Source organism: Tupaia chinensis, unplaced genomic scaffold (genome assembly GCF_000334495.1).
Source record: "Tupaia chinensis unplaced genomic scaffold, TupChi_1.0 Scaffold000407_4, whole genome shotgun sequence".
In the NCBI taxonomy this organism is placed as follows: domain Eukaryota; kingdom Metazoa; phylum Chordata; class Mammalia; order Scandentia; family Tupaiidae; genus Tupaia; species Tupaia belangeri.
In genome coordinates this window covers 4,434,236-4,451,806 of record NW_006159912.1, presented here as the reverse complement: position 1 = coordinate 4,451,806, position 17,571 = coordinate 4,434,236, and the positions used below count along the sequence as shown (strand labels likewise).

Genomic DNA, 17,571 nt, shown 5'->3' with positions numbered 1-17,571 from the left:
CACTCTCCTTTAAGAATTTTGGGCATGCATGCACATGTGCCCTGCCTGGTTGACTACGCAGGAGTCCAGCGACATAACCACTACGCCATCTGCTGGTCCCAGGGATTTTCTTTTTGCAAGAGGAAGTTCAGAAACCCATTTGCAGTACTAATGATGACTGACCTGCTGTTAGTGACTTGATGGTCTCTGTGTGTAAGATTTTCTATAGGGGCCAACAGATGGCGTAGTGGTCACGTCGCTGGACTCCCACATGGCCCACTGTGATTTGAGTACCAGACCTGGTGGCTTGATGTTGTGCGTGTGTGCTCAAGATCTCAGGAGAATGGAGAAGGGATTGTGGTATGGCCATCCCACCTGTGGGATGATTGCTCACTGTTCCTCTCACTGTCTCTGTCTCTCTGGCAAGCACACATGCCCTAAGTCAAAAACCTCTTAAAAAGATTTTCTATACATGGTCAGACACTATCTGTGATCGTCACACTTAATCCAGTCATTCTGCAGTAACAGTATTGACAATGGCTTAAAAAACCTTTGGTCTTGGGGCTGGCAGGTGGTATGGTGGTTAAGGGTGCTGGACTTCCACATGGTTGACCACGGTTTAAGTCCTGGACCTGGCGGCTTGCTTTTTCACTTTTCCTTTGTCTTTTGCATGCTCTCTTTCTTTCTCTCTCTGTCCCTCTCCGGTCAAATTAAAATAAATAATAAATAAAGATAAAAAAATAAACAACAGAAATCTTTGGTCTGAAATATTATGTGAAGTTGGCTTTGAGGCAGAGGTAATTGCTTAAATGGGTTGAGTCTGGGCCCAGTTCCCCTGGGCCATTTTCAACTCAGAGGACTTTGTTCCCTCAGCAGTGCTTAAGTTCTTAGTTCCCTGAGAAATTCATGAAAGCAAGGGGACTCCCTCCCCAGAGGGCACCCAGGATCCCATCTGTACACCCACGCCCGCATACTCCTGTTCTGTCTCATAATTTCAAAAGAATCTGGGTCCCATGGAGCCCTTACAAAGCACCTGAACCCACCTGGTTCTCAGAACCCACGGTGAGAAACCATCCTTAACCACATGGCCAGAAGGTGGAGGTGCCCTGTAACTGCTCCAGAGGTCAGGCCCCCAGCTTCACCACTGTGCTCGGCTCCGGCTTGCTGCAATCTGTGTTGCCCAAGTCTGCAGGCTGAGACTCTGGCTCTCCCTCCTCCTGCCAGACTCGCCAGCTGACTACATGGGCCTTATGTCCAAGGGTACAGGAAGACAGAGGAGCCTATTCAGCTAGGAGTTTGAACCTGGAACTGTGCAGATCACCTCTGCGGCCTGCACTGGCAGTTTCTCACCTACTGCCAAGGTCAGAACAGGTTCCTGTATGAATAATGAGCTGAATTGAGGCCAGGAATGTGGCAACTTCCCATTCAGTACTCAGGACAGAGGCCAAGGGCATTGCTCAGGGAAAACCAGTGAGCCACACCCAGCTGTCCCCTCAGTTTAGCTGTCAGCCCCGACCCTGGGCCTGGGGCCCCACCTGATGGTGTCTGGTTCCACCTGGAGTGGGAGGCAGAGTAGCTGCTCACCGTGCGTAGACCAGTTTGGCCAGACAGTCTCTGCGAGTGTCACACTCAGCCCGGGAGCAGGGCTTCCGGAACACCTGCTGCTGCCTGCCCGCCCTGATGGTTCTAATCCGCAGCGTCTCCAGTAGCGTGTCCTCTGGGATCTGCAGCAGCAAGGCCGATGTCTGGATAGAGCCTGGGAAGGAGGAAGCCTCCTAAGCAAACCACCCGGTGTCCTTTCACTAGGCACTTTGGCTCTTTCTGATGGGCCTTGCAGGACTCGCCAAAGGTCTCCATAATGGCAGAGTGAGGGTTCAAACGCAGGATTTTGATGCTCCAGGTCCACACCAATATGTGCAGGACAAATCACTTTATAAACTCCGAGACTCTCATTTTCTCATCCACAATGGGGATGAGACTCCTACCTCACCAGTGATGGATGAGGAGGGAATTTCCAGGGCAGGCCCTACAGTGGATGGTCTAATTAAGGGCATCAGATTCAAAGTTTCACCCTCTGGCCTCCCCCAGTCCCATCAGTTTGGGGTATTTTCCCGGCAGGGCCTGCCCTGCTCCCCACCCTTGGCCCCTCACACGTGGCCTCGTCCTTCAGCTGGCAGGGCTGGCCTTCGTCCTCCGAGTCAGCAAAACAGATGTTGCCAAGGTGCAGCAGTCCAGCCAGGGCCTGAGGAGGTGGGGAAGCACAGTCAGGAGCAGGGGAGGACGTAGACTGCACCAGCATGGGAAGGCCCCTCTTGCTGAGTGGACCAGGCAAGCAGGATGCCGATAGCGCCCCACAGCTGCCCAGCTGAGCCTGTTTGCACCTGCACAGTTCACGTAAGTGAGAGGCGTCACCTCATTGAACCCATGAGGTACGCACTGCGACCATACCCACGACAGCCTTAGTTGGGAGAGGTTAGGTTGTGAGCCTGTGCAGACACTAAAGAGGAAGATTGGACTAGAACCCAGGCGGTCTGACATCAGATGCCTCCCAGGGCAGCCAGTAGGGTCCCCAAGTCCACCACCACCTGGCCCTCGGCTTCCTGCTCTCCAGGGACAGTTGGTGTGTGCAGGACAACACTCCCCTGCTAGCACGGGCCAGAGTTCCCGTGTGTCTGAGGGGGTTTTGCTCCAGCTCCTTCTGTTCCTGGCTCAGCACTGTTGGCTTGTGACAGCCTGGCCTGGGGGAGGCACTGTGCTTTCGGTGTCAGTGCAGTGGGTGCCCTTTTGTTTTGGCACCCAATGCTCCACATGGACAAGCCTCCAGGGGCTACAGACAGGAGACCCCCCGCAACTAGGCAACTTCGAAGCCCTTCTTGCCATTCCTATCTGTTCCCAGGCAGGCGCTTCTATGCTACTGGCCTTCTGGTCACAGCTCAGCTCAGAAGGCTGCTGTCCAACAGGCAGCATGGCTGTGGCAAAGGGTCATGCCAGCCCAAAGTGACGTTCCCGCCTGGAGGCTGAGCGCTGTCCACACACACTGCCTTGTTCTCTGGCCTGCTCTACTTGGCAGTACCGCCCTGGGTGTGACACCCTCCCTGCTGAAGCATTCCCTGCCTAGGTGTAGAGGCCATTTTCCTTTGCACTGCCCTCTCCCTGCAGGGCTTCCCTGTCCCTGCTGCCAGCCCATCCTAGCTATCTCTTCTTGTCGCTCCAGTGGGTAAACAAGTGAGGGGGGGAGGCAGGCATCCCTGTCAGCAAACCAGAGGGAGAAGGGAGGTGGAGATGAGGGGGCCCAGCTCACCTGGGCTAGCACCAGGCCCTAGAGGGCAAAATGGGGCCTGGGGAGAAGGGAGGAGGAAGAGAGGAAGGGGAACTTGGAATTACTACACCTAGTATAAATCCACTCTGTATCACTCAGTGGTATCTGACCTTGGGCCAGTCACATCGCCCCTTTGGTTTTCTCAGGTGAAAGGTGGAAATGATTCTACCCACAGAGGACTACTGACAAAACCAACAGAGCTATGAGGTATGGACAGGGTTTTGATGTTTTCGCATACTAGACAGATGTACGGCAGGATCACTTCTCTATCCTGCTTACCGCAGTGATCTCGGACCCAAGCAGGGGTCACTGAATATGTTGTGTACTCTGGCACGGTGCCCTGCAACACTGTCCTCTAGGGCCTCGTCCACCTGACCTCTTGTCTCCAGACTCTGCAGCACAGGGAGAGTCAACTCTTTGGAGGTTGTACAGCGGGGCCCAAGTCTGGGTGCTCAGGGAAAGACAGCCTGCCAAATGTTAAGTGGTATGGTTTTTCTTCTGACCTTAAAGATGTTGTTCTGGGTGGGAGTGTCAATGCCCAAATGGAGCATGGCCTCTCTGGTCACGTCGAAACAATCCTCTGAAAAAGAACCCAAGGCACAGCCCAGTGTTAGGGCCAGAGGTTGGCAGGACAGGAAGGAGTGAGGAGACAGGCCCTGTGTAGGGTGGGTGAGTGCTGCCCAGCAGCATAGGGGGCTGAGTGAGGCTCCCCCTACCTTCCAGGGTCTTCTCTGGGTTGGGCAGCCAGGAGAAGGTGGCTCCCTCGGGGAGGTGCCACTGTAGTCTCTCGTCCACACTAGCTCCTTTGCAGATCTGTGGGAAGGGGATGGCAGGCGGCTGAGCAGGGGCACAAGGGAAGCCCTGGCTTACAGAAGCCTGGGTTTGGGATGAGAGGAGTGAGAAATGGCAGCATCATCATAAAGCTGAGGGGTCCCTGTAGAGCCCAGGGCAGGTGTGGCGGCGAGAACAGCAGCAAACACAGCTCTGGATCTCTGACCTGATGCAAAAACAGAAATAGAGACAAAAACCCTGTTCTGGAAAGCTTGTTCTGATGGAGAAAGCCCAGAGCTTTTCCACCTAAGGATGCTCCCAGCCTGGAGCAAGGGAAGCACTGGCCAAGCCTTGGGGCCCCCAGGCTGATGGAAGAGGCACACGGCAAGAGAAGCCGTTATTCTGCTGGGGGCAGCAGCCATCCTAGGAGGGCCCTCAGTCTGATGATGGTGACAGCTTTCACCTAGAGTCAGAGTCCCAGCCTCAAGGAACTTCTGGTCTGTTAGAAGAGGAACCCCCAACTCCAGGTCAGAACTGAGCAGGAAGCCAAGGTCCAGTGTGAGGCCCAAGTGTTGCAGAGTCTTCAGGAACGAAAGGCAACACGTTGGAAGCCAGGTGAAGGGGCTGGCAAGGAGCACGCAGGGCATGGGGCTCAGAGACAGACCCATCCCGCCCTGCACTGGGGGTGGTCGGCCCCACCTGGCACACACCTGGTAGAAGATATGGAAGTTCCTCTCGTTGGAGGCCTGGCAGGCTACGCGTGTTTTCTCGAGGAGGTAGGTCTGAACTGCTGCTCCGGTCATCTGCTGGGCTCTGGGCACACAGATCGGAGCCTGTTAGCTGCCTATTCACTCCATAGCCATTTATTTGGCTCTTACTGTGAGACAGACTGCCACCAAGCAGCTCCCTGCCAAGCTCTTCCACTTAGCCAGTGGAGGATCACAAGGGTGGGGAACCTGGGGTGCTCTGGGACGTTTCCCGACATCCAGCTCAGATGGGCAGGGCCAAGGCCTCTGTATGTTTGCCCCCATCCCATGCCTAGAGCAGAAGCCCCAGCTTCAAACCCATGGCTATGGTCCCAAAGATGGCAGACTAGACGTCCCTGAGCAAGGGTAGGAACAGGAGGAACACAGGCTGTGACAAGGCTTCTGAAGTAGGAGCAGCCACAGTCTTCTAGGCTCAGAGATCACCCTCAGGGTTCCCCAAGCCTAAGGAACCCTATGTCTACACAGGCCAGAAGCAGGGTTTTGCCTGTAGAGGTGGCCCAGGCTGGAGACTGCCCAGCCACTTTGAACCTCCCATCCCATCCTCCGACCAGCCAGGGGGGCAGCAGCTGCTACCTGTTCAGCTGGAGCTGGATGAACTTCCCAAAGCGGCTGCTGTTGTTATTCCTCAGTGTACACGCGTTCCCTGCAGACACACCAGTGTTTATGCCCCCCCCACCCCCCCCGGGTTAGCAATCCTGTGGCCTTGTGCCAGAGGCTGTGTCCCTCTCAAGTCACCCGAAGGCCCCTATACTGTCTTCCACGTCACAGGGGACAGACGAGGGATTGGGACTCAGGCTTTGGCAAGAGGGATTCAGGAGAGTCAGAACTTCCTGGCAAGGACCTGGAATAAATAAGCCTAGGCAGCCAGGGAGGGGTCGGCGCTAAGCTTAGACAGTGAGGCAAACCTCTGGGCCCCAGCCCCAGCACGGACACCTGCATCCTTACACAGGCCCCTTCTCCGAGCCGTCAGGAAACTGGGCAGGAAGGTAGGAGTTGGACTGGGTAAGCACAAGGCCCTCCCCTGCACCACCGTTGTGTGCTCAGGCTGGGGTGACCAAATGATGTCACACCAATTTGAAAGGCAAAGAGGAGGCTGGGGATCCAGAGTAGTGAGGGACACACTCATCTTCTAATCCCCAGAGGGTTACAAAGCACTGTCCTCCCCAGAAGGGGCAACTCCCAGAAGAAGTGGGACTGAAGTTCTGTGCAGAGGACACTGATCTCACCAAAGGCTTCCATGACAGGGTTGGAGTTTAAGATCCGCTGTTCGATCCTCTCTGCAATCTTATGGCTCTCCCAGGACGTGGGTGAGGCGGCCACTATGGCATAGAACTTCATCAGGCAGCGGGAGGTCCATGTCTGTGGCAGAGACAGCGTGTCCATTCCCTCCCACTTCTGAGCCTGCTGGAGGGAGTGGCGCCACCAGCGCTCTCTCCACCTTGCTGTTGCGGACCAAATCAGGGACTCCAGATTCAACTGCAGCCTGGGGAGAGGCACTCCCTCATCTGTGAAATGGGGGTGCACATCCCAGCTCCAGAGGATGCGCTGGGAATGAGGGGAGCTGGGCTAGAAAAGGGAAAACTCCTCTGACCTGGGCAGACTACTCTGTTTCTGAGGCCTCATGGCTCTGTGGCCTGGTGTGTTTTTCAAGCCACTGGATCCAGGACTCAAACTGGGCAGTTGGCTTTATGGGATCCAGCCACCTTAACCACTAGGTCACCTGCTGGCCCACTAAGTACCTTTCTGAGATGCTCTTTTTTTATTTTTTTAAGATTATTTTATTTTCTATTTATTTTAATTTGACTGGAGAGAGAAAGAGAGAGAGAGAGAGAGAAAGTGAGAAAGCAAGCTGCCAGTTTTAGGACTTGAACTGTGGTCAGCCATATGGGAGTCCAGCACCCTTAGCCACCATGCCGCCTGCTGGACCCCTGAGATGCTGTTAACCACTATGCTGAAATCCTCAACAGGAGACTGTCAAGTGGTGCCAGAACTGGGAGACACCAGGACCAGCAGATGGCCGCAGTTTGAGTCCTGAACCTGGTGGCTTCAAAATCATGCTGGGTGTACCTACGATCCTGGGAGGAGAATGGAGAAGGGATTGCGGCATGGCCATCTCCCCAGGGGTGATTTCTCACTTTCCCTCTCACTGTGTCTCTCTCTCTGGCAAGCACATATACCGTACAACAAAAAACACCCTGAGGGAAAAAAAGTGGGAAATACTTTTCATGAGGAACTGAAGGCTCAAGGGGGAAAGCAGCCCACCAGGGTGAGAGCAAAGCCAGTGGTGGGGATGGACTAGAACCCTGTCCCTGACGCTATCCTAGTGCTTGCCCACCACTGCCCACTGGTTCCTTCTCTGGCTAGCCTATCTGGGAACCACGAGGCAACAGACAACTCCACAGGGAATGGCCCCTGTGCCAGTCACAAGCAGACAGGGCGGGAAAGAGGCTCTCCTACCTTTCCAGCGCCGCTCTCTCCACTGACCACGATGGACTGGTTTACTGGCTCGATCAGGCTCCTGACGTTTCTGTAGGTCTGCTCGCCCACGGTGAACACATGGGGCTTTAGTTTCTGAAACATCAAGAGGGGAGAGGTCATAGGAGGGAACGTTTTCAAGAGTGGCTGATCCAGGGATGGCTGCTGACAGCAGCACCGGGATGCGTCTTTCTGTGCATCAGTGCATCAGCTGGATAGCTAACCCTGTTTTATAGAGAATCTGAGGTTGAGAGGCCTTCCAAGGCCCACTCAGCAAGTGCATTCATGTGATTTGACTGCCAAAGCCACTGTTCTTTCCTCCGTGTGCCAGGCATCAAGCTCTGGGCAGTGGAAGACAGAGGGGACCATGACCTGGCTTTGGACTTTGAGGGGATGGGGCAGAGAGTCAGACATGGGCTCTCAGGACAGACTGCTCTTGGGGTCTCAGGACAGACTGCTCTGGACACTTCATGAATTCATGCATGAATTCCTAGAGGGCCGGCTATCTGCAGACACCTTGTCAGCTCTCCAGCAAAGATCACCCACCCACAGCTTCCTAAGGAGCAAGGCCTCTGTTACAGGTAGCGTCAGAGCCATCCCTCTACACCTGTCCTTGCCCCAGCTGCCTATCACCTGAACTGTCATCAACCTCCAACTGAGGCCAGCTCCCACAGTGGTTATTCCCCCAGCGGGCTCCATTCCCAGCGCCACCTCCACCTAGATGATGAAGCTTCGTGGACTCTGCTTCTGTGCTGCTTCGGACCCTCCACACTCAGCCCTGGCTTTCCCATCTTCCTCCCCTCATCTATTGCCTCTCTCCCCACAGCCTCCCTCCTGCCAGCAAGTCCACCCTGGCTTCTTCTCCCTGGACTCACCGTGCATGCCAACTCCAACAAGCCCATTCCTGGCCTGCACCTCCCCTTGCCCCAAATAAGTTATTCTTCTCTGAAGAGATAAGTATGTGTAGAGGGGATTAGGGTAATACTTAGCACATGCAATGTTATTCTTTTCTAGAAAGGTGATTTATTAAGTACACAAATATACCTTTATAAGTCCTCCCCCCATTTTGGTTGTGGCTAAACGTTTTTAGTATTCTATAGCTGTTTAATGCATACTTAAATGATCTTACTACAGGAGGGGTAAGAAGAGGCTCTTGCAGATTCCCAAGGAAATGTCAGAAAGGCAAAATATGGCCAGCATTATCCATTTGCTTTTTTGGAGTTTATGGATGAATGAATAGCATTTTCCTTACATAGGTATCTGACCTCAGGTTTTTCATACTGAGAACACTGAGATTTAAGTTTGAAGACACCCTGAAATCACTCCAAACACACCCTAATAGCTAGTTTATATAGGCAGAACAATTTGATCCTCCATTTTAGATGGCTGAATGTTTGTGGAAAATCTTAGAATCATTTGCCTCACTACGAAAATTTAGAAAGTGGCCTTTAGGGACATTTTGACTTGGAAAGTACAATACTGGTACAAGTCAAGTCTTAGGGATTTAACATTTGCTCGTTGAAACCTATGTCATAAAATAAAACATATTTTTCTTTTTCCTCACAAGAACATAAAAATTAGAGGGAAACTTAATAAACTTAGTAAGAATAATAAATTTAAAAAACAAGAAAAACAGGGGCCAGCAGATAACACGGATAACATGGCCAACCGTGGTTCAAGTCCCAAACCTGGTGGCTTGAAACTCACACTAGGTGTGTGTGTGTGTGTGCCCAAGATCCTAGGAGGAGAGTAGAGGAGACGGGATTGAGGTGTGGAAATTCTCTCCCACCCCTAGCACACATGCCCTAAGGCAAAAGCCTCTATTAAAACAAAACGTCTGGCAGATGGCGTGGTGCTTCAGGGTACTGGACTCCCACATGGCTGACCACAGTTCAAGACCCAGACCTGGCAGCTTGATTTCTCTCTCTCTTCTTTTTACTCTTGCTCTGTCCTTCTCTGGTCAGTTAAATAAGTAAATAAAAATAAATAAGTTTGGGACCAGCAGTTAGCATAATGGCTATGGTCGCTGGACTCCCATGTAGTTGACCGTGGTTCGAATCCTGGACTCAGTGGCTTAAACTCACGCCAGGCACGTGTGCGTGCGTGCCCAAGATCCCGAGAGGAGAATGGAGGAGAAGGGATTGCAGTGTGGCCATCCCCCCGGGGGGTGATTTCTCACTTTCTGTCTCTCTGTCTGTCTGGCGGGCACACGTGCCCTGTAGCAAAATCCTCTCCGAAAAAAGAAAAAAAAAAGTTAAATAAAGTAATTCTTTAAAAAAACAAACAAACAAACAAAAACAACAAACAAGAAAAACATTCATTTGTCCTGTTCTCTATTTTAGGTTCCAGACTCAACTAAATGTTTATCTACCACTTTACACCTTTTTTTGGGGGGTGGGGTGGGGTGGGGTGGGAGAGGTTTTGCTCTGGTGCACACTTGCCAGAAAGAGAGACAAACAGCAAGAAATCACCCCCCAGGGAGATTCTTTTTTTTTTTTTAAAGAGAGAGATTTTTGCTACAGGGCGTGTGCACTTGCCAGAGGGAGACACAGAGAAAGAGAAAGTGAGAAACCAACCCCCAGGGAGAATTGTCACGTCATAATCCCTTCTCCTCCATTCTTCCATTGGGATTTTGGGCGTGCACACACAGGTACCTGGCATGAATTTCAAGCCACTAGGCCCGGGACTTGAACTGTGGCTGACCATGTGGAAATAGAGTGTTTTAACTACCACACCACCTGCGGCTCCCTCTTACTTTACACTTCTTGTCCTGTAGTTGGTTCTTTGTGAGTCCATAATTCTGCAAGCTCCTCTTGGGTACAGCCTGACACCAGCAGACTTTACTTATTTAGTTTTAGAATCATTTATTTAAGTTTGTTATTATAGCTATTTTTTAAAAAAATTGCTACAAGGCAGAGAGAGATAGAGAGGAGGGAAAGTGGGAAAAAAGCTGCCAGGCCTGGGACTCAAACCACAGTTGGCCATGTGGGAGTCCAGCACTCAACTACCATGCCACCCGCTGGCCCCCTCTAGACTTTATTTATCTAGTTTTACAAATAATTATTTTATTTAACTTTATTATTACTTTAAAATAAATAATTATTTATCTAATTTTATTTATTAATTTACTTATTTTGACCAGAGAGAGACATAGAGAGGGAAAGTAAGAAAGCAAGCCACCAGGTCTGGGACTGAAACCATGGTCAGCCATGTGGGAGTGTCGAGTGCTTTAACCACCGCCACCTGTGGTCCCAAATTTATTTATTTATTATTTTTCAGTTTGATCAGACAGAGAGAGAGAGGAGAAGTGAAAAAGCAAGCACCAGGTCCAGGACTCAAACTGTGGTCAGCCATGTAGGAGTGTCCAGTGCCTTTAACCACCACGCCACCTGCGGCCCCAACCCCCTCTAGACTTTAAATGACTAGACGGCTCTGGGTAAACAGATGAGTGAGGATGTAGAGCTGTGGGGAGCCCTGAAGCTACAGGCAGCAGCCGAGCCTTACCTGGGGCTGAGGTGCAGTGTGGTATTCTCTCATCAGCTCTGTCGAGTAGAGCTGAGGGACGGGCTTGAAGGGGTTCAGAGCAACCAGGGTGCAGCCAGCATTGGTGTAGAATATGTCTGCCCCGTACCGGGCCTGCAGGCACCTCAGGACTGAGGCAGAAATGTCTTTAGTAAACTGGCTCAAATACAGACAAAACCACACACACAGACACACATCTGCCTAATGGCTCTCCCTCTGCAATTAGCCAAGTGCCCTTAGATCCCAGCAGCTCCCTGATGAATAGATACGAGATCTAATTAAGATGAGCCCCAAGTCTGAAGCAAAGGCTGCCCTGGGGAGCCCAGGTATAGTACCAGGCTCCCTTGAGGTGAGGTCTGGAACAGCCCATCTGGCTCGGTCTGACCCGGGAAAGCTGTGCTGAATACCTTCATTGTATTGCCATTTTCTTGGAAATGACACTTTTGAGGAATGGGAAGCTCATACCTGTCTCCAGCGTCACAGGGTTCACCTTGGTGAGGTCATCTAGCTGGTGCAGTGGGGCCTCCCCACCCAGGAACTCCTGCAGGTCTCTGAGGGATTCCCTGTCTTGGGCCTCAGAGCCTGGACCATGGCCATTAACCTGAAAGGGAATAACATGAGGGCCAGACAGCTGGGTCTCAGACCTCTGGCAGCAGCTACACAGGGTGGGGTCCTGTGTGGTGGAAAGAGGTGGTCTCTAGTATCATCGTCTGGACTGGTGGGAATTTCACTTAGCCAGTTACTAGCCCTGGGAACAGTGGCCCAATATCCCCTCTGAGCCACAGCTTTTTTTTTTGAGAGAGAGATTTTTTGCTGTAGGGTGAGTGCACTCACCAGAAAGACAGAGAGACAGAGAGACAGAAAGTGAGAAAGCACCCCCCAGGGCGGATGGCCACGCCACAGTCCCTTCTCCATTCTCCTCTCGGGATCTTGGGCACACATGCACATGCGCCCAGCGTGAGTTTAAGCCACCGGGTCCGGAACTCAAACCACAGTCAATGACATGGGAGTCCAGTGACATAGCCATTACACTAACTGCTGGGTAAATAGATGAGTGAGGATGGAGAGCTGTGGGGAGATGTTCCTGAGCCACAGCTTTTTTATTTATAGATAAAAGGAAATAAACTTAGGAAGAAGAGAGATACAAAGCATTCAGTCAGTGCCTAACACATAGTACATAGTCCATCTCCTCTACCAGAAGCTCCAGTCACGTTAGTGTCCAGGCTATCAACCTTAGTGGCTGGCCAGGGGTGGGGTCCCAAAGAGGGGCTGCTACAGGAGTACTTCCAAGGAGAAGGACCATGGGGTGTGCCTTTTCTGAGGCCAACATGGGATGAAAACAGGTGTTATCTTCCCAGAGACATAGACCCATGTCTTCATCACCTGCTTCTCGGAGCTCAGATTTAGCTAATGAGTTGGTTCCTCTAGCCGGGGTCTACCTGAGAGGAAGCCTGGCTCAGAAGTGGTACGAGGTCAAGAATGAGCACCGGCAGAAGAGGTGCCTTTCCCGTCTCCCTTGCCCATCCTTGATTCCAACACTTTCCACATGTTTCGTCAGCCCACTCCCTCCCGTGGTCCCGTCTTTCTTCCTGCCTTCCTGAGGATGCAGGAAAGGTGGGACAGGAGTAGAAGACAGGCATCTGGCTGGAGTCTGCTTTTGGAGAAAAAGGTCTGTAACATGATGTGTGTTTCCAAAGGTCAGTGCTCTCAGGGAAACAAGCCAAGGTGGCCAGTTTCATCTGAGAGGCTCAGGAACAAGCGTCTTCCAAAGATGTTGCTTGTTCTCTGAGCATTGGGCCCACCATAGTGTATGGCTCTTGGCCTCCAGGGTAAGAGCACAGCTAAGGTCAGAGCACAGCTGGATCCATTCACATCACTGCTCCGAGAAAAACAAAACGTTCACAAATTAGCTAGTTTATGAATAGCTCTGCTCTAACCAGAGAGGTACCTGACCAGAATTTGTGCTAGTTATGTAATCTTATGCAAGTTTCTTAATCTCTTGTGCCTCAGTTTCCCTCACCTGTAAAGTGGGAATGGCAATAGTACCTACCTCACAGGTACTAATGAAGCCTTTAGGAAAATATCTGGAATATGCCCCTCAAATTTACCTACTATTCTTCTAAACGTAGTTTTTGCCTTTTTTTTTTTGTAAGAGAGATATTTGCTAAAGGCCACGTGAGCTCACTAGAGAGACGAAAAGACAGAAAGTGAGAAATCACTTCCTCAGGGGAGGTGGCCACACCGCAACCCCTTCTCTATTCTCCTCTAGAGATTTTTGGGCATGCACACACACAGAGTCAACCATTTGGGAGTCCAGTGACGTAACCATTCCTCCATCTGCTAGTCCCCTTAACTTACCTTTTTCTTGTTAAAGAAGCAGTAATGTTCACCATAACCATGCTAGCAGCTGTTCTGTATTGAGCCCTTGTTAATATGCTAAGCACTTGATACATGTCATTTTGTTTATCGTCACCACATCCCTGTGAGGTTCAGAAAGGGTAAGTGGCTTATTCAAGAGTGCATACGCCTATGGCAAAAAAAAAAAAAAAAACTTAAAAGAAGAAAAAAAGCACCTGCCACAATTCCTTCCCCTCCATTCTCCTCTCAGGATTTTGGGCATGCACATATATGTGCCTGGTGTGATTCTCAAGCCGCTGAGTCTGGGCCTACAAACCGCAGTTGGGCACATGGGAGTCCAACACCTTAACCACTATGTCATCTACTGGCCCTTCCTTTCTTCTTTTTTAAATCTGCCAGACAATGTATGCTCAGCTGGAGACAGACAGAGGGAAAGTGAGGAAGCACTCCCGTGGAGAATGGGCACACATCCACACGTGCCTGGTGTTTCTCAAGCTGTAAGGTCTGGGATTTGAACTGCACAGTTGGTTGGCCATGTAGGATCTATCCACCTTAAGAACCATGCCATGGGTTGGTCCCAAGCCTGAGTCATGAGACAAACTGGCTAGAAGGGCAGGTGGCAATGTCTACCATGGCCTTTGAAGCTGGTGGCCCTGTACTTGGTTATCCTATTATCTCAGGCACTTATCTACCTGGGACTCCTCTAGACCATGAGCTCTTTGAAGGCATGTACCATCTTAAACATCCACTTCAGCCTAGTGCCTGGCAACACTTAGTAAAAAATTCAGCAAATGTCTGCTGGCGTTCACTCCAGACCATGAGCTAGACCTCCATAGTGCAGGGTGATTTGGAATCCCACAGGCCTGGCGGCATCTGTAGCCTTTTTAGAGAGGCAGAGACCTGGAGTAAGGGCAGGTTTCATATATCCCATGATCTATTCGTTCATCAGAATCCTCAATTTCCAGGACCAGCAGATGACGTAATGGTTCTGTCACTGTACTCCCATGTAGCCGACCATAGTTTGAGTCTTGAACCTGGTGGCTTAAAACTCACGCCAGGCATGTATGTGTGCATGCCCAAAATCCTGAGAGGAGAATGGAGAAGGGACTGTGGCGTGGGCAACCCCCAGCACTTTCTCTCTGTCTCTCTGGCAAGCATATGCCCCTATGCCAAAAAATCTCTCTTTTAAAAAAAAAAAAAGAATGGTTCGAGTCCTGGACCCGGTGGCTTAAACTCATGCATGTGCTTGCCCAAGATCCTGAGAGGAGAATGGAGGCGAAGGGATTGCGGCTTGGCCATCCCCTGGGGGCGGGGTGTGATTTCTTGCTTTCTGTCTCTCTGTCTCTGTCTTTCTGGTGAGCGCACGTGCCCTATAGCAATCCCCCCCCCCCAAGAAAAAAAAGAGAAATCTAAATTCCCACATAGGTCATCTTCTTTCACATTTTTGCACAGGCTGATCCCTTTGCCTGGACTGATTATTTTCCTTCTCCACTTGGTTAGTTTCTTCTTCTTTAAGGCTCAGCTTCAAGGAACACATCTTTTTGGAAGCCCAAGGCTCTTTCTGTGCCTCGGCAATTCAGACAGCAGGGACATCCCTCGGGACTGCCTCTCTGCCAGGTTATCAAAGTGGAGGATTTCCTTCCCATGTCACCATACCCATCCCAAGGAAAAGAGCTAAAAACCATCAACGAGGAGATTCAGGTTAGATATTCAGAAGAACTTCTTGGTGATGGGTGAAAGGCATTAGAGTGATTGTGTGAGGAGAGAAAAGACCCTTCAAAAGTCTTTCCCTTCCTGCCAGATAAAGGGCAGCAGAATCTTCATTCAGACAAGTCACAGATGAGGCCCTGGGGCATCTAAGGTTGACATTTACCTGCTGGCGCATCCTGCTTCAGTGTGGTCAGCCAGGGTTCGGGTTACAGGTGCTCTCTGCCTGGTCATGGGGCCACAGGTTGGTGCATGGCTCTGGCACAGGGCTCAATTCTGGAGGAATCTGAGACAAGTCACCTCAGAGCCTGTGACATAGGAGAGAAGATGAGGGCCACACACAGGTGAAGGCTTCTCCAGGTGACTCACTCATACTCTTCCCATCAAGCAGGAGGAACTAACTGAGAAGCAGGACAGGCCCGGGCAGAGAGTGAGAGTTGAGTCCTTTCCCTTGCCAACTAAGCAACAGGGGAAACTTTTATGAGAGCCTCCAGAGGCTCCCCAGGCTCCTCCTTGTTTTCCCTGTAGTAAAATGTCACGGTCTTTTTTTTTTATATATAGTGTTTAAGTGAGGCTGCTAATCTGGGTCAGTATGCCAGGGAGGATGAAGAAGACACCAGAGAGACAGAGAAGACTGACCTATTAGTTCCACTAGACAAAAATGTCCTATTTCAGTATGGCCAGTAGGTGGTGGACAGGGGAGGCTGGAGCCAATTCTTTCTTTAGAATTATTTTATTTAACTTTATTTATTTATTTTTAATTTGACCAGAGAGGGACAGAGAGAGAGAGAGAGAGAGAGAAAGCAAGCGGCCAGATCCGGGACTTGAACCGTGGTCAGCCATGTGGGAGTCCAGCGCCTTTAACCACCAGGCAGCCCCCGGAGCCTATTCTTGATGCTCTAGGAAAGCTGCTGGGTAGGAACATACAGAGGGAAATCACAGCTCATTCACTGGTGTGTGACCCTGGGTGAGCCACACGGCCTACCTCTCACCTTGAAAATAGAGAAACTTAAATCTAGAGTTTCAGCAGGTAGTGTGGTGGTTAAGGCACTGGATACCACATGGCTGGCTGTGCAGTTCTAGTCCTGGATCTGGCAGCCTGAGATATATGCCAGGCCCACGTGCACGTGTGCCCAAAATCCTGAGGGGAGAATGGAGAAGAGACGACATTGCGGCCCTCTCCCATGGAGATGATTTCTCACTTTAGTTCTGTCTGTCTCTCTACAATGAGCATACATGCCCTATGGCCAAAAAAATCCAAATAAAAATCTTCCTCACTGGGACCAGCAGGTGGCGTAATGGTTCCGTCGCTAGACTCCTGTGTATTTGACTATGGTTCTAGTCCTGGACCCTGCAATTTAAAACACATGGCGCACCTGTGTGTGCATGCCCAAGATCCCAAGAGGAGAATGGAGAAGGCATTGTGGCATGGTCTTCTCCCTGGGGTGGGGGTGGGGTAATTTATCATTTTCTGTCTCTCTGTCTAAGGGAGCATATGCGCCCTGTAGCGAAAAACCTTTCAAAGAAAAAAGATCCCAGGGATAGGGACTTCCATTGAAAAGGACAATTCAGCTAAGATAGGGCATCGGAACCATACAGGACACTTTCACCCCGAACGCTAACTGTACCCCATAAAAGCGACAGCCATGGAAACTCAGGAAGACCAAAACGCCGTCAACTGCAAGCTCACCTTGAGAGAGAGGTTCAGAGGGGAAGCAGAACAGTCTGTGGGATTATAATTCAAAGCCCATAGTCAGACTATTGCAGGTCATGGCTCTAAACCTCCTTTACTCATCTGCCAAATGGAGTAATGATACTGACCCCACGTGCTAAAATAAGGATTAAACTGGCTAGTACCCGGGTTCAGCTCTCTGCTGGAATCAAGTCAGATTGGAGCAGTTTTCTCCAGCTCTCCCAGCTCCTGCTCCCACCAGCTTTGTGGTTACTAGCCAAGAATTTCTGGAAAGGGTGTGACCACTGTGGGCAGAATGGAGACAGTAATGAATAGGTGGAACACTTAGTCAAGGCAAGTGGCAACCTGATCACCAGCTCCTCCTCGGCTCCAGCCTCAGCTACTCTGGAGAAAGGGCAAAGCACCCGGTGAGGGTCTTTGGAGACGGCCGGCCCCGCCCCCGGGTGCCTGGCGGGAACCTGGGAATCCGGATCCGGGCGACAGGCCCGTGGTGCCCAGGGCTGGGATGCCGCTCCGGAAGCACCTGGCACGGGGGAAATATGTCCTTCGCGGGAAGGTGGACATGACCCCAGCCAAGGGCACGGCTGCCCTGACACCCTCCCCCTCCCCCAGAGCCAGCCGCCCCGCGCCCGCCGGTCCGGTCCCCTGGCTAGGGCGAAGGGAAGGAGGGAGCTCTGACCCAGCCAGCCAGCCCCCCGGGACCCTCTCCCGACACCGGTCCGCCCCCTGCCGGCAAAGTGGAGGGTGACCACGAAAGGTCCTAGTTCTGAGCAAGGGCCAAGAGCTGGGTTACCTGCTCTTGGGACAGGAGAGGTCAAAAGGAAAATGGAAGAAGGAAGAAGGGCGCTCGGAAAGGGGTCCAGGAGGCGCCGCCTCCTTCCTTGACGCTGCGGGACAAGCCAGTCTCGCTGCCCCTTCGGGGTCGTGAAGGGCTTCTGGTCTGCCCGGAGGGTGGCACTCACCGGTCCCACGCCCGACCC

General features: G+C 51.5%; 2 protein-coding genes across 3 annotated transcripts in view; one reads left to right on the top strand and one right to left on the bottom strand.

Moving 5' to 3' along the window:
* PIGW (phosphatidylinositol glycan anchor biosynthesis class W) overlaps positions 1-17,571 on the top strand; it is a 37,291-nt gene that overhangs the window by 14,846 nt on the left and 4,874 nt on the right. The window lies entirely within an intron of this gene.
* Positions 1-17,571, bottom strand: part of MYO19 (myosin XIX) — a 31,963-nt gene extending 14,392 nt beyond the window's left edge. Inside the window, exons 1-12 of one of the 2 annotated variants that reach the window (XM_014590124.2) lie at positions 17,554-17,571; positions 15,065-15,206; positions 11,299-11,434; positions 10,816-10,964; positions 7,294-7,407; positions 6,063-6,195; positions 5,410-5,479; positions 4,780-4,882; positions 4,015-4,111; positions 3,802-3,878; positions 2,131-2,221; positions 1,564-1,735 (exon numbers count right to left, since the gene is read on the bottom strand). In XM_014590124.2, the coding sequence (XP_014445610.1) occupies positions 1,564-1,735; positions 2,131-2,221; positions 3,802-3,878; positions 4,015-4,111; positions 4,780-4,882; positions 5,410-5,479; positions 6,063-6,195; positions 7,294-7,407; positions 10,816-10,964; positions 11,299-11,434; positions 15,065-15,076 (1,154 nt within the window). In that variant the 5' untranslated portion in view covers positions 15,077-15,206; positions 17,554-17,571. Of the gene's footprint in view, positions 1-1,563; positions 1,736-2,130; positions 2,222-3,801; positions 3,879-4,014; positions 4,112-4,779; positions 4,883-5,409; positions 5,480-6,062; positions 6,196-7,293; positions 7,408-10,815; positions 10,965-11,298; positions 11,435-15,064; positions 15,207-16,755; positions 17,173-17,553 lie in introns of those variants that run through there. The other variant, XM_006154452.3, reaches the window with a different exon arrangement.